Genomic DNA, 26,831 nt, shown 5'->3' with positions numbered 1-26,831 from the left:
CTTTTCTTACTTAAAAATAAGGAAAATTAAGATCCCCTTGATAATTCTTCAAGAGTTTCTACATCAAGAAACACCAGAAACAGTTCTTAGTGCTTATTCAAGCATAAACACTTTTTTAGGCGTTACTTATTTATGAAAGTATAAAATTTTGAAAATCATACAAAATTGTCATTGTTATATTTAGAGTGTCAAATTCCATAAATACTTACTCTAAAATTGTTTCATTTAAACCCAATTTTGCTTTGAGAAACAAACATAATAGTTGTTGCATCAAAAATATTTCATGAAGCAAAAAATTCCATAACTTTCAATTTATGTTGCAAAAATCATATGAAACAAACGATTTTTGCTAAACTTTATGCTTCTCAAAACAAAAACACTCTAAAAACTGTTTTTTGATGGATTATCAAACTAGTCTTAAATATTTACTGTAAACTTTTCATATAACAAATTAGACGAACCCACAATTTATGTGTGTAAGGAGGGTTTGCTACACATACGACAATTCTTAAGGACTGGCCTCTTCATTTTCTATGGGTTGAAGTGAACTCACAATTTTACTTTTATATTTACCACGCAAATGCCATCCAAATTGGTGAGATTTTTTTACGCATGGTCAATGGTAGAGTTCCCCCAATGCTACAGATTCAGCCCCTTAGTATTTTTTTTCTTCGTAGACGCCCATTTTGAGCTATTTTTGTTTTTTTTTTTCCAGTGTGAAATATTAATATTTGGTCCCTCCTTATTGGATAACAAATTTAAAGCTAAGGACAATGGTAGAAAGGTCATCATGCACCCCCCCCCCCCAAATGCTAAATTCTTGATCCACCCCATGGTATTAGAAAAATTGAGTGCCATATCTTCAAATAGGTTTTTTTAATTTAAGGAAGTTTGTTTATTTATCATTAAAGTGACTCAACCTTCAATTAAAAGACTAGACTCCCCCCCGTGCCTTTTCTTTTGGAAAAACATACGGTTTTTATATATCGGGATGGGGTATTGCATGATATAGCATCAGACAAAATGAAACCCACAACCTTTTTAATAAGAGGTGTTGGTCTTACCAACTGAGTAACCCTGTGATGGTATTTTTTGAATCCAGTATATTTTATTCCACAAACAGTCCTTTCAATAAATTGAATATATCCAATGACTAGTCTATGCTGCAAACATCGTAGGAGGGAGTCTGAATCGCCTCCCATAAGGTGAGCACATGGTGCAACCCTAATCCTTTTTAACCTCACATGTTGTGTAGGACTGATATAGAGGTGGAAACCTTAGTAAAAATGTTTAATATGGGCCCCACACAATATGTGCGATTGAGTCACGTTCCCCCGTAAGGAGGTGATCCGAACTCATGGCTGACTGGGCTATTGTTGGTACCTATGCGGCCCAACCAGGCCCAGCCGAAGTAGAGAGCCAAATGAAACACATCCCCTCCCCAACCCAATAACTCTTGAAACAATTTTAGACTGGAGTATCTCCGATTGGAAGCTAGGGCTTGCTCGTTGCTTGTTTCTCTCAAGCTGATGAGAGGGGAAGATCTTTCGGCCAAAACCAACTGTAAAATGCGGTAGCGAACCATCCACTCGAGCGCCGGGCTGAATTACGGGTTTCGTTAGAGAACCATCCTGTCTACAGAGGTGGAAGAAGCAGAAAACAATTCGCTCAGAAGACTAGAGGATTGGGGATCAACAGAATCTTATTACGTGTGATTCGAGAACTTCAACCTCCATTAGCTGAGAACTGTAACTACTCGTTCGATTTAACTGCTTTTTGCTCTCCATTGTTGTCTTTATAGGTCATTCGCCAAAGTTTGAATCACTGAGTAATTCTGCGGCATGAGATTGCTTTGTCTGAATTATTATCCACTGTTTAATTGCTCATTGTTCTTTTTCGGAGAAGTTCTCTATTGTTAACTGCTCATTGTTTTTTTTTTTTTCTTCTTTCCCGCTATTGTTATCTTCTCTATCTCTATAACTGCTCATCTCACCTTCACACGCTCACCAGATTTTGATTTAAGTGTTGGGTAATGGATGATGCAGGATTGAATTCCTACACTTCTCCAATGGCAAGTATATCGACATCTGACATGGATGATGATTTTAATGATATTTATAAGGAATATACCGGTCCACCTGTATTAACTAGCACCACTTCACAAGATAAAGCAAAAGGTAACAAAAGGTCACACGCAAGTTCTGATGAAGAGGAGGAGAGTCGTGATCCAAATGCTGTCCCAACTGATTTTACTAGCAGAGAGGCTAAGGTATGGGAAGCTAAATCTAAGGCTACAGAGAGGAACTGGAAGAAAAGGAAGGAGGAAGAAATGATCTGCAAAATATGTGGAGATTCAGGTCACTTTACTCAGGTATGCTGCTTTCATCAGAAATGCCGCAGCAATTACTATGGCTTTTTCTTTTTCATTTTCATTTTCAACAGTTACCATACACAATGGTGCCTTATTTTATTTGTTATTTTTAGGAGACAGATCCTAGTATATAATGAAGCGAGTGGTCCAAAGAAAGAATGTCTGGCCTGACATTTTAAATTTTGGACTTGAAACATGCCTTTATGATTAATTCGACTTTGCTTAGATTGGGTATTATCTAATGTCCTATATGATACTAAACATGTCTTTATGATCACTTCGACTTAGATTGGTTATTATCTAATGTCCTATATGATACTATCTACTACCTTATCTATAGCAGTATTGTTGTGTAGTATTTGTTTTCTGCTTCAAGCACATATCAGGGGAGAGATTTCAATGCCTCTGAACAACTCAAACCCCCCTCTCCTAGGGGAAAAAAATGTGTTCATTTTTTTATACCTATGTAAGTAAGAGATTTGTGACTCAGTTTCATTGACTTCTCACTATCTTAGAGAAGACCATGGTAAATAAGCGTCTAAGATCTTAATTTTCTTCGCTTAAAATATTTGTAGGAGGTTACTTGTCCTTCATTTAAAGTTTCTCCCACTCCTCTGCTTCCAAGTCCAACTAGAAAAGAATTTGTTACTACCAACACCTGGAGAAATATTGTCCTTTGGAGTTTTGGTTCTTTGTACAACTCTGGAGTAGTATTTAGTAATTTCATAGACTGGACATCTATGAGAATGTCTCTTTTCTTTTCTTTTCTTTCTTTCTTTCTTTCTTTTTTTTTTTTTTTTTTGGGGGGGGGGGAGGAAGGGGAGGAGGATTTCCTGCTGCTTGCTTTCTGTCTATGTTTCTTTAGTTTACACCTTTGAGTAAACATGTTGTTTCACCCCTTTTGTGTCATGGATCAAATTTTAGGGTTGCCCAACCACTCTCGGAGCCAATCGCAAATCTCAAGATTTCTTTGAACGAGTCCCTGCTAGAGAAAAACATGTAAAAGCACTTTTCACAGAGAAAGTGATTAGGAAGATTGAAAAGGATATTGGATGCAAAATAAAAATGGAGGAGAAATTTCTCATTGTTAGTGGTAAAGATAGGCTATGCTTGTCAAAAGGTGTGGATGCCGTGCACAAGGTGATTAAAGAAGAAAGCAACAAAAAGGGTTCTTCTAGTTCTCAAAGAATTAGATCCAAGTCATCTGAGGAAAGCCCTGTTGGCTTGCAGACTGGTCGTTCAGAGACACAAAGGTCTTTTCTTAGTCCATGTAAGGCATTACAATTCCAACAGAAGTTTGGTGGACAGGACAAAGTTGTGGAGGACCATCTTCGCAAGGATCTGAAAATGTTGTCAAGGAGCTCACCACAAGGTAGGGACAGCATACAGTGTATTTACGACGTCTATACCAAGCTGGTAAATCCATGCTCAGAGCTTGTTAGGAATTTATAAAGTTGCGTATCTGTTTGGTTTTAGTCGTTGACTGGTTAGGAGTGTTGATTTGTTCTTATCATTTTGTTTTGCAGCAAGAGGTAAGTTCAGGCATTATGTGTTCGGTTGTGAAAGTAGTGTTGGGGTGTGGGTCATGGGTGTGAATTGCTCGGATTATCCCCAAAATGAAATTATTTACTGAAAAGGTTTCCGGACTGTTTGCGTTGGATGGGTCCACAATTTGATTGTAAGATAGAGTGTGTAGTTAAGGCTACCATCTATGTTAGACAGCTGGAAATAAAATGGGATAACACTTAATGTACTCTTCATTTCCTGAAGCTTATGGTAGTGATGGAGCTAGAAGACGTTCAAGCCATTCAAAATCACCAGGGGGATATGCATATGATGTTCATACTCAGGGCGTGGGTGTCTCTGATAATGATGGATGGGGTTCTGAGAGACAGCCTGACATGCACTCTGGCCATAATTTTGAATATCCTGTCCATCCTCAGACATTGGAAGAATTAGAATTGGAGTTTAAGAGCGAGGCAATGGAACTTGGAAGAATTTGTGAGAAGGAAGAAGACGAAGAAAATTACAAGCATCGTGAGGTATTCTTATTTCTTTATGTTATTGCATTTGTGGTTCGAATATCAAGTGGCTTATTGGTAAATGCACGGAAAATGTATCATATCCCCAACCTTTTCTCTGATTGCGTGGGAGCATTTACCATATATCCTTTGGTTTATGATCATTTTGTCTCACCACCTTAAATTTTAACTGTATTGCGTTGATGTTGTCATTTGCTTAAAATTTATAAGCTGCTATTATTTTAGAGTTGCAGACAGCTGTTTCTTTTATACTATTGCAATTTGTAACATTCTAAAACATGGAATTTTTCCATAATCAATTGGCATGGTAATGTAGTTGCAGATTGAGAGGGATTTAGCTAGAAGCCTAACCAGTGTCTGCAATGACTGTTAAGTTCTTATAGGTTAAATTTATTGTTTGAAGGAAGTAGGGATTGATGCTAGAATTTGATTATGTTGTAGGGGTGCAGTTAAGTTTTAATAGTGGAAACTCTGCTGGAATTGAACTGTCAGAAAATTAGGGTCAGGTCTCTGAGTTTTTGAAAGATAATGTCAGAATCTAGGGTTTCTGATTGTTAGAAATTACTGCCAATGTAAAAATAGATCCGATTGGTGGAAGTTGAGGGAAGATAGAGGAGTTCAACCTTCTTGGCAGGAAGAAGTGAGAAGAAGAGAGAAAACCTGGTTTGAGATGTCAATCCCATATGCATTGGTCAACAGCAACAAAACTTTTAGATTTCTTTTTACTTTATCTATGTAACTGATGGGGGATGTCTTACTTATACATACACTTTATAAAATTCCTTTAAAGGACTATTAATCACTTTGATACACAATATAGAAAATAAACTCAAAAACAGAATTTTATCTAGTTATAGTCTAACTCAAACACTTAATTTAGTTACAATGCCCATGCACTGACTCTCAGCGTAATGGGCCTATAAATTAGGCTCATAACACTGATAAACCTTAAAACAGGAACCCTTGGGTCTATTTAGCCCAACCATGGGCCAAAATAAAGTCTTCTGAGCCTCAAGTGACCCAATTGGTAACTGGTAACCTTAACTGCATCACATGGTTTGACACAGACATAAATATTATGTGTTTGCTGCCATGGTTAATGTGAACTAAAATTTTGAATTGGTTCATGGTTCACTTGAAATAAACATTATGCACTTACGGTTGAAGTTGTCTATGGTATTCATATGATTTCCAATATTGTGATTTATTTTTCTTCTCACTTTGACTGTTTTTATCATGACAATAAACGTTGGGTTTTATTTTGACATTGATTTTTTCCTTGGACACCTGTAGTCATTGGTCTTCCACTGTGGTCTTCTACTGACTTGGGCCTTTGTTAGTCCAGTGCATGCTTTGTTATGAGATTCTTCTTTGCAGAAATTTTGACTCAATCTGTGAATAACATTCAGGGCATGTGGTAGTAAATATTTATGGGTTTCTTTTTCGCTTAATGTATTTTCATCTGGAATTTATTTCGTGTATCCATAAACTACGTGCATACTACTTTTCCCCTAGGTGAGTTCGTGTGGGACAATTTAATTTGCTAACATGCTGAAGAGGTAGTATGTCATCATTTCACTTGTTGTAATTTTAGTTTCTAATATCTTTGATGCATGACAATTGGTAAAAACAGATTTCTGTTTTCACTGCAGGTATAGCTTGCTTTGCTCCTGACTTGGCTTTGTTCCTTCAGAAATTGTGACTCACCGACTTCTTGTTCTCAGGTAATCATGGAAATCCGAGAGAACTACATGAAGAAACTGGATATCTTAAGGAGCATGCATGCAAAACAGTGGGAAGAGTTTCTTCACTTTGATCTCCAACGGCGGCAAAAGGCACGGCAGCATATGTTGGCACCGGGCTTTGGTGGTTACAACCATCCCGGTTACACTGACTATAGCCGCTCACCAGGCAATCCGTCCTTTGCAGGGTCTAATATACCTATGGATACAAGGGGGAGGTACCCGTATCCAGTTGAAAATTATCCCATTCCAAGGTCTCATGATGCCTATGGTGACTTCCAACCGCAGAGGCGTGAGGATTTTGGGAAAGCATTCAATTGATATCAATCAGAATGGAAGGTTAGAATTTGGTGAGTTATTTAATGCACTTTTCTAACCAGTCTTAAAGTCTGCACTTGTTCTTCTCCATTTCCTCAAGGGGGGGTTCCAAGCAAAGGGGAAAAAAACTTGTCTGTTCTTAGTTTGACGTCTGGTGTTCAATCATAGAACTTCACTCTTTTGGTAGAAGAACAATTAGTAAACGTACTCGACCATTGTGGTTCCGGGTGCCTCTTGGGTGGCTCATTTTATTATGCTTTAAGGTTAGGGCTCAGGGATAGCCCTGGGGTCAAAGTATGAGGGGACCTTGTGCAAACTGCAAGAGCTTAGGACTGACTCCAACCCCGCCCCTCACACAACCCTGCATCTTTTCTGGAGCACCAGCCCCTTTTATAAATGGGTGGTTGCGTATGAAGTGAGAACTTCATGGGTATTGCAAAGTTCGTTCTATTCTGTTTTCAGCTTAAAATATTTATTCCCTAATTTTCAGGGCTCAAATGTTGGTTGGTCAGGGTTCTGTGCTGGATTTTGGAGTAAGTCCAGGTAAGTGCGTTTGGTTCCGGTTTTCAGTAGGAGGGATCCTTAGTACATGCTACCTTGGAGATGACAATGGTTTATGTTCTTTTTAGCTATATGCTATAGCTAGTTCTGCTTAGCTGCAGATCTCTTCCTTGTAAACAGAAAATGATATTAAGGTTTTGGATTATGGATTATTCATGTTCTGGAGTCACAGGAACGTTTTCGAGGTTAAAATGCTGAGAAAAGAACTGAATGTAATCGTCACCCGCTATATTTGGGGCAAAATTCTTGACCACCCACTATTGCCTCATAAATTACATGGCATATATGTAAATTACAAGTCATCTGCAGTTAAGTTTGCTCTTAAATGCTCTTATATATTTTTTAAAAATATTTGAGGACTTGTTTGGTTACATGAATCCAAATTTTGAATTCACAAATGAGAGATTTATACTTGTTTGGTTGTGTATGGGGATCACCTTTGTACACTAAAAACGTGAATTTGTAGATTTATGGGAATGAGGTAAAATCCAGATGAAATCTCTATAAAAGTGCTAAACATTTGTATAAATGTTTTTTAAGGATGAGTCTGCATATTTCGTTCCGAAGATTCAAGCTAATCAAACAATTAATTTTATGAATCATAATGATTTTAAATATTTAGATTTTTGAAATCTCCAGACTCAAGTAACCCAACCAGCCTCAAAATAATTAATTTATCCCTATTTTAATTCTCTCATAGTCAACCCTTATTCCTTTGCCAATCTTTGACCTACACCTCACCATAACATTGGAAATCACCCCCATTAATTAAATTGTCCCATTCCTGTTCTTATACACCTATGTGCATATAACCTTTTCTTCACTGTTTCACTACTCCCATCAACGAGAATTTCATTTTTTGGGTAGTAAAAGGAGAATTTATGCATCAAGGTGCCGAGTATGTGGCTGCGCAGGGCTCTAGTAACCATTCATTGGAATTCTGGCCTCTCAAAGAGTGCATTCTGCATCAGCAACGGAGTTGGATCACTACACATAAGTGGGCTTAAAGCCCAGAAACTTATATGGAGGTTATCTTCACTAGCAGTTGGTTATCAGTCTTGAACTCAACATTATTATTATTACTTTTTGGTAAATCAACCTTCATTTCAATAGAAAAGAGCAAGTTAAGTTCGAGTTACAAAGATTGGATAACCAAGTAGTAGAAATAAGTCAGTCAGTCAGTCCTACTTGGCAAGGAGACTGCCTTCACGCGATGGCTTCTCCTTCCAACGCAGAGAAGAAGGAAGCAGGACACTATAGCTACTAAGAACTGTCAAGTGACAACATTGAGTAACATATGTATGATTGTTATCATATTCTATTTTTTTTGTAACATATTCTATTTACACAAACATGATATGTGTACTTTTTTTTTTTTTGGTAAACATGATATGTGTACTTGTACTTATGTCTCAATGACTCAATTCCTACTCGCATAAAATACGTCAACCATATGAATAGGATTTCTAATTCTATCTTTAGATGAGAATTATATTTGGAGAAACCATATAGAACAAGTTAAGTCTTGATAAACTTATCCAATGTGTAATAATGCAAATATATAAAATAAATATTTTATCAAAAAGAAAAAAAAAAAGAAAGGACATGTATGAAAGGCACCTTAGATGTTCAACCCAAAAGAAAAAAAAGGGAGAAAATTTTCTTAGATTCGTTTTCCTTGATGGCCAATTGGTAAAAGAAAAGAAAAGTTTCTTATAATTCATTACATAGAGCGGTACATATATGAAAGAAAGGTTTCCTTTTCTGGATGTCAAAGTCAAAGAAAAAAAAAGTTTTTTGGATTCATTTACTTTAGAGTTTTTTACATTTGGGTTTTTGCAATATATTATGTGGGGTGTAACCACACTAACCACGTTACTCGCTATTAAGTATATTTAAATTGCAAACATGTGAAGGGACTAAAATACTGCTTATATTATTTAATACATTGTGTTGTGATTGAAATGCCTAATACATATATAACACAATGTATTAAAAACATGAGGGGTATGTTTCGGTTCCTTCATGTTCGCAATTTGAATATGCTTAAAGGCGGTTAATGGCATTAGTGTGGTTGGGACCTACACGTAATATATTGTTCTTAGGGGACCCAATATTAGTTTATAGTCCACTTAGGGGACCCACACGTAATCCAACATTGGGAAAATTGGAACCTAGAACCACTCATTGCTATTTTATTTCTTATCCTGATCATTCCAAGGGGTATCGTTTTTATAATCCCTGTGGAGGTACCAGAATCGTTGATTCTCAAACAGCCAAGTTTATGGAATTTGATGTAGCCGAGAAGGGTAACTTATGTTCACAAAATGTGGAGGATAATAGTGATAATGGAACATCTATATTCTCTCTCCCCAATCAGATAGATGTAGAGCATACCACTTACAATTATAACTAAGAATTTATTTTTTTGATATACATTTCCTTTTGATTTAGAGGTCATTAATTAAATCAGTGTTCAAAGTCATTCAATTAACTTAGTTTTTTCTTTTTTTATTTTTTTTCCAAACTAAAGATTTTTTTAAAAATTAAAATCAGACCTTTAACCACAATTTTCTATTTGGTTTAAAATTGTACTGCTGCTCACGACAGTGGATTTTTTTTTCAAGTGAAGAACATATATATATCATTCAATTGACTTTGTTTTTTGTCTTTTCTTTTTTTCCCATGGATAACGACCATGTATTTTAACTTTTATAACTTACCATATTGGTTTTTCATATTATTAGGGGATCCAATATTAGTCCACTAAGGGGATTCACACGTACAAAACTCTTTTCTTAATATTAATACGAGTAAGGGTGTCAATTGGTACGGTTTTGATAATTCAGTACAGTACCAACTTTAAATATAAAAAACCAGAGCTGTACCATACTGAATTTACATGGTACGGTACGGTTTCGACATTTGCAAAAACAAAACGGTTTCAGTATTCTATCAGTGTTGAAAAAACAGTTTAAATGCGGCGTCTAGTGGTACAATTTTGATACGAACAAACCCATGCCACTTTTGTTATTAGTTCATTAAAATCCTAATGAAATTGCAATTGAACCATCGATATAATATGATATTAACAGTGACAAAGCAAGTAAATCTAATACATAGAGACAAAAACAAGTAAATCTAAGAAGATGGGTGAAGAACGAAACAAAAAACTGAAATACGGAATTAGGGATAGGGTAAAGGTAAAATGTTTTAATTGTAAAATTATTTATATTCTTTAATTTAATACGAAACCAATTTGGTACAGTTTCAATACATATCAACGTTGTGATTACTTGAAACCAAAACCTTATCGAAGAAATTCGGTTTTAATACATACCATACCGAATTTTGAACTGTGCGGTTTTAGATAGCATTGTTCGGTACGATTAAACAATTTCGGTATGCAATTGACACCCTTAAATATGAATTATGTTTTCTTTTTTGGCCAAATACGAAGTATGTTTTCATATAGTCATAAAGTAATTCTCGGCCATTAGATGGATTTCATCTAATCAAATACATGGTTTTTCATTCCCATCCAATGATAAATGCCGCATGGACTACACCATGCACGGATCTGTAGCATATCAACTCCAGCTTTTTGATATAAATATCTTCTTTTGAAATTTTAGAGGGAAGAAGAAGAAGAAGTTATAAAGCTCGAACTCTCTTCAACCAAATCAGATTCTCATATGGAATAGTTTATTCCCTTCCTTTCTTGATCCAAAACCCAATTCGTTCTTTCTTTCTTCATCATCTGCTCTAACTGAACCCTAATTCCGAAACATGAATGAAGAAGACATCTCCATTGTTGATCAACACAATGCGGATTTTCATTTTCGTCAAGTCTTCACTGTTACCATACGCGGAATGAGGGTATTTACCATTGTCACTCGCAAGGCTTCTGCTGTGAGGAAATGGATTTATAAAATCCGTTTTGATCATCGCAATAGAAGAAATCGTCTGGTGGTTGGTCTTGGTGTTCAATGGCATCCACCAATGACTAATAGAGTTGCAACTCTCCAAGTCTGTGTTGGTCGTCAATGCTTAATCTTCCAAATCGCTAATGCGAATTTCATCCCTCGAGCTCTGATTAGGTTTCTTTCTGTTGAGTCTACTACTTTTGTTGGGGTCAGGAACCACAATGATTCTCGTCTGCTAATTAGGGATTACAATTTGCGGGTGAATCGTCTAGTAGAACTTGGATCTTGGACCAACTTTAGAGGCAATTCGATGGAAATGTTGGCCAGCAGAATCCTTAGGCTTCATGGAATCCGGAAGGATCAGAATATTGCTATGAGCAATTGGGATTGTCGGTGGCTTTCAGAGGCTCAGATTCAGTATGCTTGTTTGGATGCTTTCATTTCTTTTGAGATCGGGAAGAGGGTGAACGCATGGAAGTATGATCGTTGACTTCTTTTCATCTTCTTGAAAAAAATATTAGGAACTTAGTGATCCTGTGGATGATCTATACTTTGAAACTTCTGTTTTGAGTAACCCTAGTTGTTAATGACATCAATACCATGCTAGAGATTTATGCTTCGTTTAACTAAAATTTGATCTTACAGTATATATCTCAATTGCTGCAAGTATTTGCGTATGGATGCTTTGATTCCCTCATTGTTTATAACCTAAATTGCTTAGTTAACATCCACTGTATTTGCAAGAAGATGAAGAACCCTGTATCTTTCTGCGGCCATTAATTATCTCTCAGGACCAAATGTGGATTAAGGTATCGGTTGTATCAGCCGATAGTTAATCACAAAATACCGGTACAAGTCGAGAGTAAATGTGGTTTGTTTTCTAAATTTCTGTGCATGTATGGTGTGATCTTAATGGTCAAAGCAGAGGGCAGAAGGGCTCAAGGTACCCAAGGATCAAAATCCCTGACCTTGAGTTCAACTGTAACTCTCTCATTTATCTTCAAGTCATCATGGAATTGTCATCAAATAATTGTTTTGAAGTATTATTGGCTTTTCTTGATTAAAATTTTGAGCTGAATCTGTGCATTTTGTGGATATTTTGAATTGTCCTGCTGAATTTGTACATCGGACGTGAGACTCCATATTTTCTTGATGAACAAATTTTTTTCAAACTCAGTTCAAAATGTTTTTAAAATCCAGTCCCATTCATTATAAGGTTGTTTGTGTGTGAGTTCATCTGAATGAAGAGAACGGATGCATACTGTATACATGTTTTTACATGGGAGGGAAATTGCAGGTACCTTTAACCTTCTACCTTATTTGGAGACCTTGGAGTGGTCAGCTAGATTACTTTGAAAATTTCCTCAACACTTGCTAATTTTTTGACAATTCTCTTCTAGCCTTCTTCAATGTTGTGAAATATCAGCACTTGGTCCTATCCAATTTTTTAAAATTTCCTCCCTTCTCTTCCCCATTTAAAAAAAAATTCTCCTCTAATTCCAATATTTGGCCTCCCTTTTGGCATGTTAAATCCTGTCTCGACCCTTAGTTTTCTGATACATTTAATTATACATAGACCATGGTAGATGTTTCAGTTTATTTCTCACCTCCATAAAATTGTGTTTTCTCAGTACAGCATGTTGATCTCATAACTTCCAAGAGTTTCACCGGTCATATTTTAGAACCTGTGCATCATTGCTACTTCGATCCAAGCATGGTTATTGAACTCAGAATCCACATCCACATCAAAATTTGTCCAACCAGATTTGTTTTGATTAACTCAACATCCACTGGTTGACCCAGATGGGCTGAAATTGGATTGACTGGTTTTATTCTGATTCTTGAAACCCTTACTCCTGGCTACTCTTTCCCTTGTTTTTTCCTATATGCTAAAGTTGCTAAGTTATCTTTCTGGAGGATATTATCCAGGGTGGTTACTCATTTTCTCTTTTCACTTTACCTAAAATTGCCTTAAGAAATGATGATTTTTTACTTACAAATCTTCTAGTTGCCTTAAGCCCTGTTCCCATTTGTTGTCGAACACTGAAATAAGCAGTAGTAGAATACATCCAAATGTTAACCAAAAAAGATGAAGATCTAATGGTTTAACAGGGGAGAAATGTAAACATTTGATGTATTCTACTACATTCGTGGGTTGATCTTAGTGATTGGTTGCAGAGATTACTAGGATTCAAGGTAAGAAAGGATCAAAATCAACAACAGGTTGAACCATAATGGCATTAACCAAGGGGTCCCTCATGAAGGAAATGATTCAACATAGAAAGATGGTTATGTAATTACTAGGTTGTCTGCCTATCCACATTTATAGGGACTTTTCCCTTTATTTCTTCTCAAGTGTCATGTGGTGCTCCTAGAAATAGGGTCACATGGTGCAATGCTAAGAGAAGGTAATGTCAAGGGTTGGTGATGATATCGTTTCTCAGTTATTATTTTAGATTTCTGATCCCAACACATGCTCTCAGTATTGTATTCTTTAATGCAGAAACAGAACATGGCTCTACAGTGTCAACTGAGTGCCATAACACCTTTATATCTCATAGTTTTAATTTATTTTCTTTTCTACCATATCTCGACTTTCTTGGCTAGCTTGCTTATTCTCATTAGAACAAGATTGAGGCATTCAAACCTGAAAAGGATGACACAGTGAAAGACCACAAGCTCTCCATTCTTCATTAATGTTCTAAGTATTGTCATAGCTAGCTATACTCCCAGTTGGCCAATACCCTGGAAAGTGGTTCGAGGCTAATCCAGGCAATGTTTAAAGTATCACACGATACCATATGATACTAGTTAATACGTATCCATATTTGACCCAACCGATACGATACATCTCGATACGTCTCTTCATTGAATTACACTAAAATACATTAACATGCGATATAATACTTGTTACAGGATACATCTCCTAAAATCACTTGGCCGATACGATACTCGATATTGATACTTTAAACCTTGAATACAAGTACATACAAATCAATTTTTTTTTGTTTATTTTTTTTCACCTCGCCTTCTTTTCATATATGAAATGCGAACACTTAACCACCCCTTGTTGGAATTTTTTTTTAGATAAATACCATGAGGATCTTGGCTCCCTTCTTAGACCTGATCGATACAATATGGAAGAATTAATGTTTTACCAAACAATGCAATCATATGTTGTTTTTTTTTTTGTAGGTCTATATATAACGTGACCCACCAAGCATCCTTACAAAATCAAACCCGATCTACTCCAGTCCGCCGCTCCGCGGGTCCCCTTCCTCCCTTTTACATGAGTTTTGGAATTCTGGGAGTTCCCACTCCCGGCTGTTTTGATGTCCACTGGTCGGTTCCTTGGTCCATTCGTCGCCTCCCCGAATCTGATTCCACCGGGACATTAACAGCCTTCCTCTAGGCCAACTCCTTCTCTAATGCCGGCATCTCGCCCATCGGGACGGTCAAAGGCGGGGATCGAACCCCTATGATGGGTTTTCCATCGAATCCCCGCAACGGGCCCAGCCCACTTCCACCCTCACTTAGAGCTGCATCCACATTAATTTTGACGAAGCCCAAAGGAGGAAAAACCCATCTTACCAACATTCGGCGTTCTTCGCGCGTCGTGCTCTTTGGAATACTCCGCTGCCTCCATTGCTGCTTTCTCCACCACCTGCTCAGGAATCATATGTTGTTTTCCCTTTTGAAAGTTGATCCATCACATTAAAGTTTCATAAAGCGAAAACATTCACAAAGTCATGCTTCAGTGATAGCAGCAGGACTTTTACCTAATCATATGACAACGTTTGAGCTGCATGTGACTCATGGTTTCAGTTTCACACGGCATTAAAATCCATGCATATGGTTGTTAATGGCTTCTGTACGTATCATAAATCAAACTTTCCGTTTTTTCCATTTTTCACTCCATTGTAGTATTGTCACATGCATTTTTCATCTTAATTTTTTCTCCCTTAGGTACCAATGAAGTAAAAGAGAAAGAAAAGAAATGAACAGATTATATGGAAATTTGTTAAATGTGGATCATATTTTGTTATTTTTCACACTTTTTTATAAAATTCCATCTATTTTGTAGGGTCTTGAAAAGACATGGGTGAAAAAGTTAACATGCCACCTTAGCAAATAAGCTTACTTAAATACAAGTTTCGTTAATTTAAGTTTGTCAGTTAACTTTCCCATCTCATCTCAGTGAACCAAATAAATCACATTCAAACTTTTTCCCTCATTCGTTTTTCCCACCCCACCTTTATCCTAGCAAACAAATGGTGCTTCAAAAAAATGTTATATTTGCTTGGAATTCCCAAGAGAGATGTGCTTGGCATTAGTTATTTGAGAACCAACCAGTCTTGTACAACCTATGAGAACATGATTTCAACTTGTTGTACATTACATACACTAGGGTTACAAGAAGTCTTTTCCAGTTGGCTTCACGGAGATGCAGGAAAGAGAAGCGTTAGCACTAAGAGATTATTTTAGTGTTTGGTTGAGGGTTTTGAGGTGATTGAAGTTGAGATCGATTGTTTGCAGCTATACAATGTTATTGAAGACAGTATTCACGCTCACAGGTTCCATCAAGTTCCGGAAAATGATAGGTGGGCAAGAAATTCAACAATAGCGGAAGTGAAAAATTCACTCAATATTGACAACAGGGAGTTATCTTTGCCTCAAACTTCTCTATCTTTTTATCTGTTAAATATTAATCTTAATGCTGATAATGATGCTTGGATACCACTTCTTTCAAGCAATGGAGATTTTACTGTCAAATTGGCACGGAAATCACTATCTCATTTGAGAACATTATCTCAAACCAATCCACTCACCAACTGGTGGAAGTTCTTTTGGAAACTACCCTTACACCCGAAATTCAAGACATTCTTTTGGCGTCTGATAAATATAGGACTTCCCATAAAAGAGACACTTGCCCAATGGACCTCAGTATTTCCAATATGTGAGATGTGTGGTAATTGTGTTGAAACTCTTTGGCATATTTTTTTATCTTGTGAATGGACAAAAAGAATCTGGGCAAGACCCTTGGCCTCGGAATAGAGAGGTGCCTGCATCATCCCGATGCAACTCTTTTATTTGACTCTGGCAGATAAAGCTCATAAGATGGGTAGTATCGGTCTTTATTATCACTTGCTATTTCATCTGGAAAGAGAACAATAAAATCTTTCCACCTCTAATCCAAACCGAAAGTGTTGTTCAACACTTACAATTGGATCAATTTCTAGAAACCAACACAAAGATGCCTTTACGGTCCACACCTAGAGAGCGTGGTTTCTAAACCACACACTGTTTATGCAAAACTATGACTAACTTAGCTATTTACCTATGTTGATGTGTGCAAGGGTACATAATGCAGCATTAGAGGTCTTGGTGGAGTGTGAGACTATTCTGGGAAGGACACCTAAGGTATCTCGGTCGGAGGATCAAGAAGGGAAGATCGTGGAGGCTCTTCTAGTGGAATGATGGCGGAATGAAATGCACTAGCTTACAACATACGTAGAAGAATATGAGCAATGAAAGGAAGTCTCTGGACTCTCACCACATAACCACATGAAATGGCCAATAGATTATGTCCCAATTTTGATAAATATATTTTGTAATATTAAAAAACCTAGTTTGAAACAATTCACCCAGACCACACTCCAGGAATGGCTTATATATATAGCATATATATCCTCCATAGAACATCAAGGGAGAATGGAAGTCATAGATGCTAGTAGTCTGTGTATTTGTTCTCTTATTTAATACTAAGTTTTCTTTCAGTATAAAAAAAAAAAAGAAAGTGTTTTGAGATATTAAGTACTTGATTAGGAAATTTGTTTCTTTTTTCTCCAAGAGAAACTAACAACATAGTTGACTCGCTGGCATGGAAGGTTGTCTCCTTACTGAGGAAGTTTGACTAGCCTATTTCTATTACCAAGTTTTGTAACTAGAATATTTTGCTTGTTGCTTCTGTTGAATTAAAAAAAAAAAAAAAAAGTCTATCATTGAGGTTTTTGATTTCAATCTAAAATACTTGGCTCAATGGTATTGGTCCCCCGTCTCTATGGTTCAACTTGATTTTTATTTTTTCCAATTAAACTAGGATAAAAGTCATGAGCTTTTGCTATTTGAGAGGCATACATGGGGATCCATATCCTCTCCATCCAACATGTCCATGCCCCCATCCTCTCACACTCACATAAAGCCTAGCCATATTAGTCATATGTGAGTATGGGGGGATGGGGGCACAAACAAGTTGGGTGGAGAAGATCTCCATACTAGATATAAACATCATCATGATAGGTGTTTGCAAAATGACTATTGTAAAGGGTAGCACACACATTTTCAGCAAAATTTATTTACTTATTTATTTCACATGGGATCCTCATTTTCATCCAAATTGATTTGCTTATTTATTGGTGAAATGACTTACATTTATTATTAGTGAAGAAAGCACTATGCTCATTCAATGTCCATATGTGAGAATATAGTGATACGATTATAAATATGATGGTGATAGAAAAGCATACATTAAATGCTGAGAATACTTTCACCCCGAACAAAGGAAAAGAATATTGATAATCCATGTCTCTAATATTTGCTTGCTTTAAAGAGAAAATGACTCCACTATTATAATGTTGATTTTTTTTTTTGGTATAATACGTTTAATTAATGGGTGAATATTGCATACTAAAAGAGTTTAAATATGAACAAGGTCTAAGCTATTATATGGATGATAATTGAACAAATACCTTAAAACACACAAAAAGCAAGAGAACTAGGCCTATTAAGTGTTTTATATTCCACGGACTTCATTATTCTTCTAGTTAAATTATAAATTCTACGAAATTTTACAAAAACCTAATGATTAGTTTGATTAATTTTTTTTATTATCACATTACTTTTATTGTTTTTATTATTGTTATCATTTTTATTTTTATTTTTATTTATAAAAAGGTTTTTTTTTTTGGGTAAGAATGCTATAAAGTTTATAATGCAAAGAGAAGTGATAATTTCAGTCAGTCTATGAGTCTCTATGAGTCCTTGTGCACACACTCCCATGGATTGAGGAGTACAGAAATACAACAAAATAGTCTTCATAATAGAGAAATCAAAACCCATTTGGTCATTTACCAAAGTAAAAAAGAAAAAAAGAAAAAAATAGATTGGTTGGTCGTTGAAAATTAAATTCTCCGACTCCCAAGCCAACCAAGCTGGTTTTCCACGATTTGGTTCGATATGCATCTGTCAAGTGTCAAGGGCTATCTACATCATTGCAGTCTACAGTAGTGAAAAAGCTACTTGAAACAGCATTGTTACAGTGTCCTTGCCTGGCACTTGGCCTGTCACATAAGCGCGTTCAAGCGTCGAGAATTCAGATACTAATGGCAGATTTAAATTCTTTTGGCAATCAAATGGTACTCTCTATGGGTAGGTTTCTGACCTTTCAGATCATTCAATGTTGTCTTCTCCCCACCTCCTTAGTTCCTTCCTTTCCTTCCTCATCTCATCACATAAACTTCATATATAAAAGGGTGTCATCACCATCACCACTATACTAGTCCAATCATATTCAATCTCATGCAAGATATTTGGCTGTTGCAACTTGCAACCCAGAAGTTCTGTATATTTTGGGTTATCGAGTAGCAGCAGCTTGGCTAGCTGTATATCATTTTTTCTTCTCCCCTGTTCTGCCACTTGGGGGAAGCTTTCTGTTTTTCTTATCATCCAGGGTCACTGAACACTGATTTGAGTGACCCAATATCTTTGATTTTTCCAAGTGGAAGTAACAGGAGAAACTTCATTGTTGTTTTCCACCTGCAAATTTTTGGTAATGGGTATTTCATCAATTAGTGAAATCATGCTTGGGATTTGGGTTCCATTACTGATGATTCACTTCCTTATGGGGAACTGCTGGGCACAGCAGATTCCAGCTTCTTTTATCTTTGGAGACTCCCTGGTTGATGCTGGAAACAATAACTACATTGTTTCTCTGTCAAAGGCAAATTATGTTCCCAATGGGATTGATTTTGGGCAGCCTACAGGTCGTTACACTAATGGAAGAACAATAGTCGACATTATAGGCATGGATCCTCCTCATCCATATCCTTTCTTTCTCTTCATTTCTTCTTGTTTTTCTATTATAAGTTAAATCTAGAGCAAGGATCAGTACTGTTTGAACATTCATCTAAAACTTTTTTGAAGTGTAAATGAACAGGTCAAGAGTTGGGTTTAGCAGGATACACACCTCCTTACTTGGCACCAACGACAACAGGTGCAGTGGTCCTGCAAGGGGTGAATTATGGTTCTGGGGGAAGTGGAATTCTGAACCACACCGGCAAGATCTTTGTAAGTTTCTTCTTCAACTTGGAACACTTCATCACACTTCATCACCTGCAAGTGGGTTTCATTCATGTCATGTAAGTGTTTTATTCCAAACTAAATTTCTTTTTCCACAGGGTGGGAGAATCAACCTGGATGCTCAGCTAGATAATTTTGCAAAGACAAGGGAAGACATTTTATCGAGCATTGGTAGTGCAGAAACATCGAATCTGCTCAGCCACGCAATCTTCTCTGTTACAATTGGTTCCAATGATTTCATTAACAACTACCTTACTCCAGTCGTCTCAGTGCCCGAGCAGAAATTGATCTCCCCTGAAACTTTCGTCGATACCATGATTTCTAGATACAGATTGCAATTAACAGTAAGAAATTCTCATATCAATCCGTCTAGTAGGTTTTTTTTATTTTATTAGCAGAAACAGTCTAAATTATAAAATTGCTTGGGTTTAATGTGCAGCACTTGCACTGAACAGTCCAATTTAAGATTTCGACCGAGATTTCGATTTTGACTTTCCATTTTCAAAAAGTGTATTATCACATTTATGCGAAATGGAAGGTCGAGATTGAAATCTCAGTGGAGATCTTGATCTTGACCGTTTGCAGCATGGTGTTGCACATTAATGAGCACCATTGAAGTCAAGCTCTTCTCAGTTCTCACTGATTGCTTTAGTCCTATAAAACTGTCAAGCGAAACATTTCGGTCTCAACCATTGAAATTCAACGGTCAAGATTATAATTTTGATCAAGATTTTAGATCTAACAAACCAAAATTTCGTTTGCCGTCATGACGGAAGCAATTTCGACTTTTCCCAATAAACAAATATTTATCTTGAAAAAATTAGTGGGGCATTTTTGTCTTTTCATTTTCATATCTATAACGTCCTATTTTAAAACCATAAAAAACTCAAATTTTTTCTCCATTTCATTCTTAGATCTAGATCATATATTCTTAGCTTGCCCTTGTCCTTGTCCCTGTATTTTCACACTCACATGAGGTAATGGGACCCACAGTCACACGTCTGGTCAAGGCAGTGTGGAATATAAACTATTTATTTCATTTAACATTTTATTTATTTTATTACATAAACTTTTTTTTCTCTTGTGTAATTTCGGCACCAAAAAATAAGTGAGATACAATGACTAGTTTGCCCTTTTGCTTTGGATGTCTGATGCAGCGATTGTACAATTTTGGAGCACGCAACATAATAGTGACAAACGTGGGACCCATAGGATGCATCCCATATCAGAGGGATACCAATCCGACGGCAGGGGACGAATGCGTGGCTCTTCCCAACGATCTAGCGAAGATGTTTAATTCGCGATTGAAAAGTCTGGTCGTGGAGGAGCTACGCTCCACGCTAGCGAACTCTCAGTTCGTGTACGCGGATGTTTACAACATCGTCTGGGATCTGATTCAGAATTACGCAACCTACGGTTTCGAGGTAGTGGATTCCGCTTGCTGCTACTTATCTGGTAGATTCGGAGGCTTGATCCCATGTGTCCCCACATCCAAAGTTTGTGCCGATCGCTCTAGATATGTTTTCTGGGACCCATACCATCCTTCTGATGCTGCCAATGTGATCATCGCCAAGCGCTTGATGGACGGTGGTGATGCTGATGTTTACCCTATAAACATCCGACAGCTCGTCCAAACTACCATCTGATTTTCCCCTCTTTTACTATAATTGGCAATATTGTTATTTTTATCTTTTTTTTGGGTAAAAAATACTTTTACTTAGTTATCTAAATTTTAAAAGGTTTTGGAGTTCTGATTCCAACCTTCGTTAGGTATTTCGGGGGATTGATTATTGTTATTATTTTTCCAATAACATTTTATTAATTATCAAATTTGTATTGACCTTTATCCATTGTATTTATAAATTTCTATTACCTTTGCATTTGCCACTCCATCTAATATCATTTATCAATATCCTAAAGGTTGTATTGTTTTTAGGAAGGAAAAATTTTCAAAGGCACTTCAAGACTATTGATAAAAAATATAAATATTTCAAAACTAATTCATCTTGTAGTTAAGGGCAAAATCTCATATTATATTTAAGTTATATGTAAAAGCTATCATTGACTATATATATTAGGTGCACAAACTGGCAAAAGTTGGTTTGGACAGAAACATTAATTCAGAAAAAGAAAAAAATAAAATCTAAAAGATTAAGACTATATCAAATTAGGAGTCATCTCTTTTTCGTTAGGACTGCTAATTGGTTAGAAGAACTGATGGAGTTCGGATCGTCTCTCCTTACGGCTGTTGACCACGAATTACAGAAAGGTCCACAGATTTTTCCTATGTACTTTGCGATAATGAGGATTAAGATATGGATCGTTTATTTTTTTCTTGCACTTTTTAAGCAGGAATATGACATCGAGTTTTGTGGCTTAATGGTTTCTCAAGTGAGTCTCTGAACTTCTGGAATGTTGAGCTTGAATGGGCATGCTCTCATATGATAGGGTCTTTACCAAGAGCAGAAGTTCGTTGCTTTGCTGTAAGTTTGTAATAGTAACAATTTATAGAACATGGGAAGAGCGCAACAATCATATCTTCAAAGGAACCACTTTTGGAGCACAAACAGTTTATGAGAAGATTCGAACAGACACATAGTCTCGCTTTGTGCACCAGCCCCTTAGGGTCATAGACATGGAGGGAGATAGGAACTTCTTTGCTCGATGGCACCTTCCAGTCACCTTCCACATACCTAAGGTCGTGTGTCTTAGATGGCCAAGACCGGCACTAAACTAGATTGTTATCAATTGTGATAAATCTTGTAGATAAAATATTGGTGGATATGGATCCATAGTTCGGAATCAACATGGCATGATTCTTTTGCATTGGCTAGTAGGATTCTTGAGGATAATATTACCTGTTTGGAACTATTTGCTATCAAGTGTGGGTTGGAAACCGCAATAAACATGGGCTTCAATCGAATTGAAATTCGATCAGATTCAATGATAGCAATTCAATCAATACAAGGACATTTCTCTACATCTTGGAGGGTCATCAACTTGGTCATGGAGATTAGGGAGTTTAAGAGGAATTTTAATCTTTTTTATTTTGTTCATCATGTTCGAGAGATTAGTATATGAGACCCCATCAATATCCTACCAACACCAAGATCAACCCAGTCCAAGTCCCCAGGATCCTACTTTCATGTAGCCAATATCCAAACCAAAGTCGTGCCAACAAAACCAGATCATTCCCCTACATCTTACTCTTCATTTGCCAAGCCTAGACTCTGGGAATGAGTGTTTCCCTTTACAACATAGTAATCTTTCACTGAATTTTCTGGATGTGTGTACTGCTTTGGTTTAGCTTTGAATCAATAGAATTAATTTCCAGAATCACAAAGTCCTAGGAAATTTCCCCTTTGGCTTCAATAACTGTGGCTTGACCGTCTGCTTCATTACCAATTTTCAGGGAACCATCCTTCATCAAGTCAATGCTCAAGCTCTTGAACCTCTCTCTTGAGTATTGTCGAGATGCCTTTCTCCAATCAGCACCGGTTTTCATCATCGCAGCAAATTCCTTGTAACTGATTCTTCCGTCCTGCAAATTTTTACAAGTACAAAAATAACAAAAAATCACGGCAATGAGAGACTTGGCAGCAAAGAGAAGTGAAACATGGAGAAGGGCAAAAATTGAAGTGAAACATGGAGAATGGCAAAAACTAAAACCTTCCGAAATTCTTAGAAGAGAGAGGCGAGAACCGTGAACAGGAAAGAGAGTGAGAGATGAAAAAAACGCAGGGTTTTTTCGGAATTTCACCGAGAGAGGAGAGAGGAAAATCAAATTTAATTTTAATTGGTGATCGTCGGATCTCTTAATGCCACGTGACAAAAATCCTAAAGGGGGGGGGGGGGGGGGGGGGGGGGGGGGGGGGGGGGGGGGGGGGGGGGGGGGGGGGGGGGGGGGGGGGGGGGGGGGGGGGGGGGGGGGGCCCGGTGGGGGGGGGGGGGGGGGGGGGGGCGGCCCCCCCCCCCCCCCCCCCCCTTTGTTGAAAAGGAAATTTAGACATTTCGAATTCCCCCCCCCCCCCATTCCGCACAACGCAATGAGAAGGAATAGTCCCCCAGAAGTGACCGCATACTACACGTGCAGAAAAAGCAATAATATATCCAGAGAAACATGAAAACAGGATCGCGTCGGAGAAGCTACTGCAAAGTGGGAAAAAGCTTATCCTGAAGAACGATCATCATCGTCGTCGTCGATGGAGAAACTAATACAAGTGCAGCAGGAACCAAGCGGAATCGCTTTCGTGACGATCAATCGCCCGAAATCGCTGAATTCGCTGACGAGATCTATGATGACAGATCTGGCAAGGGCGTTCAAGAGATTAAACGGGGACGATTCTGTGCGGGTAATCGTGTTATCAGGAGCAGGGAGGGCATTCTGCTCCGGCGTGGATCTGACAGCTGCGACAGACGTTTTTAAGGGAGATGTGAAGGATGTCGAAATTGATCCTGTCTGTCAAATGGAGCTTTGTCGGAAACCTATCATCGGTGCAATCCAGGGTTTCGCAGTCACGGCGGGGTTCGAGATTGCCCTCGCCTGCGATATCTTGGTGGCTTCAAAGGGGGCTAAATTTATCGATACTCATGCCAGGTTGCTCTCTTCCTTCTCAAACCGATTCTTCGTCGTATTCGTAGATTGTAATTGTTTACCAATTTTGTTTGTGCTACTGTGGGTAGTGAATTGGGCTCTTGGCAATTTTCTGTTTTTGATGAAAATCTCAGACGAAACGTAATTGAGTTCCAAGAGTTTTTCTGCTGGGGAAGTTTAGTTAGCTGTCTGCATATTAGTAAGGTGTTTCATCAAAATTTATTCCCCAAATGAACACCTGGGTGAATTTTAACACTAAATTTGGGCGTTGGAGATTTACAGAAGAGATATTTGTGCCACCAACTAAATATTTACTTTCACTGATTCTTGTTTATGTTGCTGGCTTTAACGTTAGTAAATGTCTTCATGTTTGTTAAGTTTTTAGTTTTCTCGTTTAATTCTCCTACCCTGCTGATGGAAGCTAATACAACAATCACCACTTTATTCACATGTCGCACATGAATACAACAATCCTCTTCATTTTATGGCTGGACTTATGTATCTGTTACAAGATTTTCTTACGGGTACAATACATATACACATTATGTGGGACTAGAGGGTTTGGATTGGATCCAAATTAATTCTGATTTACAAATGATCCAACCAAAATCCTGTTTGACAGTAATAATAGCTTGTCTCAGTTCTCAGTAACTAGGATTCTCCCTTACCCATCAAATGAAGAAGTCTACAGGATACATTGTCCAAGAAATATTATATGTGCAGCCATTTAAATGTGTTAATTCTGGAACAATATGTACCAGCTTTTTAATGTATCAGATTTATATGTGCGGCCAGTTAGATGTGCTAATTGTTGTTGCAATGTCTAATACCTTTTATAGTGTGTAAATTTATGTGTGCAGCCCATCTGCATATTTTTTGTCATGAGCACACAGTGAGTCCATTGATGCTTTCCAAGCTTCCATTGATGAGATATTTCATATATTATTTCGAATGGTCTCTAATTTGTGAATTGATATATTCTGGTTTCACAGGTTTGGGATATTTCCTTCATGGGGTCTTTCTCAGAAGCTGTCACGCATTATAGGACCAAACAGAGCTCGTGAATTTTCCTTGTCTGCCATGCCTCTACCTGCGGAAGCTGCAGAGAGGTGGGGCTTGGTCAACCATGTCGTTGAAGAGAGTGAGTTGTTGAAGAAAGCACGAGAAATTGCTGAAGCCATAATAAGAAATAATGGAGAGCTTGTACTGAAGTACAAGTCAGTCATCAATGATGGCTATAAGCTGGACTTGCATCATGCTCTTGCACTTGAGAAGGTATTCCCTTTTGTTTTATTAATTAAGCTCAGAATTTTATGTTCGAACTTTGTTGAAATATGGACTTGGGTGTTGAGGAAAATATTGCAGAAATTGGAGGAGAGAAAAAATGATCTTGATCTTTGAGACCGTTTATGGTCTAGAAGTCCTTGACAGGGATGATACTTTTAGATTTAGAGGTTAAACTGTTCAAAGTTTTTGTTGTGTTGAGAAGCAGGAACAGAACAGTGGGACATTTAGATGGTTGAAAATAGTACATATGTATAGACTCAGTATTGATGTATAGGATCTAAAAGTGCTTACTGGTGTTGTTCTGCAACACTTGTTTCCTGTGGGGTTTCATTGAGGAGTTGAGTCATAGTTTCTATATCCCGTTAGTTGTCATTTCTATGTTTGCTAAAAGAAGTAGGACAGTTTTAAAATCTTTAGTCTTGAATAGTCCATCTGTATTGTCATATCTAAATCCTGACTTCTGTTTATACTGTTTACCCCCCCCCCCCCCCACCTTCCCCAAAAAAAAGGACTTCTGTTATACCGTATTTTCTATCCTCAACCTTTTAGAGCTTAATACCCACAAATTAAGGTTACGATTTGGATATCTGCATTGAAATGTGTAAATTTCCTGAAAGAAATTCAACTTTAGTTCATTCGGTTCTACATGAAGGTTAGACAATGAAGTTTGTATATCTGATAGTGTTTTTATGCTTCTGTATGCGTGTGGGGGTTGGGGGAGATATGAGATGGTGGGTTGTCTACCTGGTCAGTATGCAACTTCGTTGAATGCAGACATATGTCAGAATTCTCAATTCCAGATTGGTGATTGCTGATCTAAACTGTCCATGCAATGTATTGTATTATTGTTTTTCCTCCTGTTTGTCATTCCTAATGGCTTCATCTCATTGAATTTTTATGATGTCTTTCATGAACTAAGAAAATTTAACGATTTTATTGATTTACAGGAGAGGGGTCACAAATATTATGATGGAATGACGAAGGAGCAGTTCGAGAATATGCAAAAGTTCATTGCAGGTCGTAGCTCAAACAAACCATCTTCTAAAATGTAGACCTAAACATCCTCTCTATGGCTCTACAAATAAATTTTTTGAACCCCACAAGGGGTATGTAATAATTAGAATATTGTTAAGTAATTTTTTAAATTGGTTTTGTATTAATTTCATGGCTATGTCCTTTCAACCCGTTACAGGAATTACAAACCCCTTCCCTTCTTATACCTTCCATGGTTTGTTTAGGATACTCTCTATTTATTAATCACTGTAACCAGTAGAAAAAGAAAGAAAGGGATGTTTTCAACAAAATCACTACTTGTAATGGTGGGATCATGAGGAGAATTGTGTTAATTGTAGAGCAGAAATGAAATAGAAAAGAGATAACAATTATTCTACTCCAGTGGACTTCATTTCAATGAGAGAAGTTGGAAAAAATCAAATCAAACAACCTTGAAAATAAAATGCATCTTTTGAAATATAATAAAAGCCGTTCTGAATTATTTTTGTGACCTTAAATAAAAGATGAAAAATAAACAGAATTTTTTTCTTCCTAAAATGGATATCCAATCAAATGAATTCAAAATGGGTAAATAATATCTATCTAATTACCTTTTCCTGAGTTATTGCTTTTATTAAG

The 26,831-nt window shown here is 37.2% G+C and overlaps 4 protein-coding genes across 7 annotated transcripts; all 4 read left to right on the top strand.

The window, feature by feature from the left end:
* The first annotated feature begins 1,471 nt into the window (after window positions 1-1,471).
* On the top strand, window positions 1,472-7,982 carry LOC149008543 (uncharacterized). Of its 4 annotated transcripts, none has more exons than XM_089166203.1 (5): window positions 1,472-1,748; window positions 2,046-2,371; window positions 3,296-3,743; window positions 4,142-4,413; window positions 6,138-7,982. In XM_089166203.1, exons 2-5 carry the CDS (start codon window positions 2,069-2,071, stop codon window positions 6,474-6,476), a joined length of 1,362 nt encoding a protein of 453 aa, XP_089022329.1. In that variant the 5' UTR covers window positions 1,472-1,748; window positions 2,046-2,068; the 3' UTR covers window positions 6,477-7,982. The 4 variants fall into 4 exon arrangements, with proteins under 4 accessions (XP_089022329.1, XP_089022328.1, XP_089022327.1 ...); XM_089166202.1 differs by having other exon boundaries at window positions 1,472-2,371; window positions 6,138-6,505; window positions 6,986-7,980; XM_089166201.1 differs by having other exon boundaries at window positions 1,472-2,371; window positions 6,138-6,505; window positions 6,964-7,979.
* Window positions 7,983-10,823: 2,841 nt separating this feature from the next.
* Window positions 10,824-11,450, top strand: LOC149008542 (3'-5' exonuclease-like). The gene has a single exon (XM_089167250.1). The coding sequence runs from the start codon at window positions 10,824-10,826 to the stop codon at window positions 11,448-11,450; it is 627 nt and encodes a 208-aa protein (XP_089023376.1).
* Window positions 11,451-18,743: 7,293 nt separating this feature from the next.
* On the top strand, window positions 18,744-20,964 carry LOC149008541 (GDSL esterase/lipase At4g16230-like). The gene is made up of 4 exons (XM_089167249.1): window positions 18,744-19,041; window positions 19,176-19,306; window positions 19,417-19,662; window positions 20,476-20,964. The coding sequence occupies exons 1-4, from the start codon at window positions 18,792-18,794 to the stop codon at window positions 20,962-20,964; spliced, it is 1,116 nt and encodes a 371-aa protein (XP_089023375.1). The 5' UTR covers window positions 18,744-18,791.
* A 2,437-nt stretch (window positions 20,965-23,401) lies between these two features.
* Window positions 23,402-26,744, top strand: ECHIA (enoyl-CoA hydratase/isomerase A). Its single transcript, XM_089167318.1, has 3 exons — window positions 23,402-23,915; window positions 24,905-25,187; window positions 26,147-26,744. The coding sequence occupies exons 1-3, from the start codon at window positions 23,521-23,523 to the stop codon at window positions 26,249-26,251; spliced, it is 783 nt and encodes a 260-aa protein (XP_089023444.1). The 5' UTR covers window positions 23,402-23,520; the 3' UTR covers window positions 26,252-26,744.
* The last annotated feature ends 87 nt before the right edge of the window (window positions 26,745-26,831 follow it).

This window comes from Hakea prostrata, chromosome 8 (genome assembly GCF_041222555.1).
Source record: "Hakea prostrata isolate BN-2017 chromosome 8, UWA_Hpros_2, whole genome shotgun sequence".
NCBI classification, from domain to species: domain Eukaryota; kingdom Viridiplantae; phylum Streptophyta; class Magnoliopsida; order Proteales; family Proteaceae; genus Hakea; species Hakea prostrata.
Note: the sequence above shows the minus strand (reverse complement) of the source record. Positions and strands in the feature narration are given on the sequence as shown.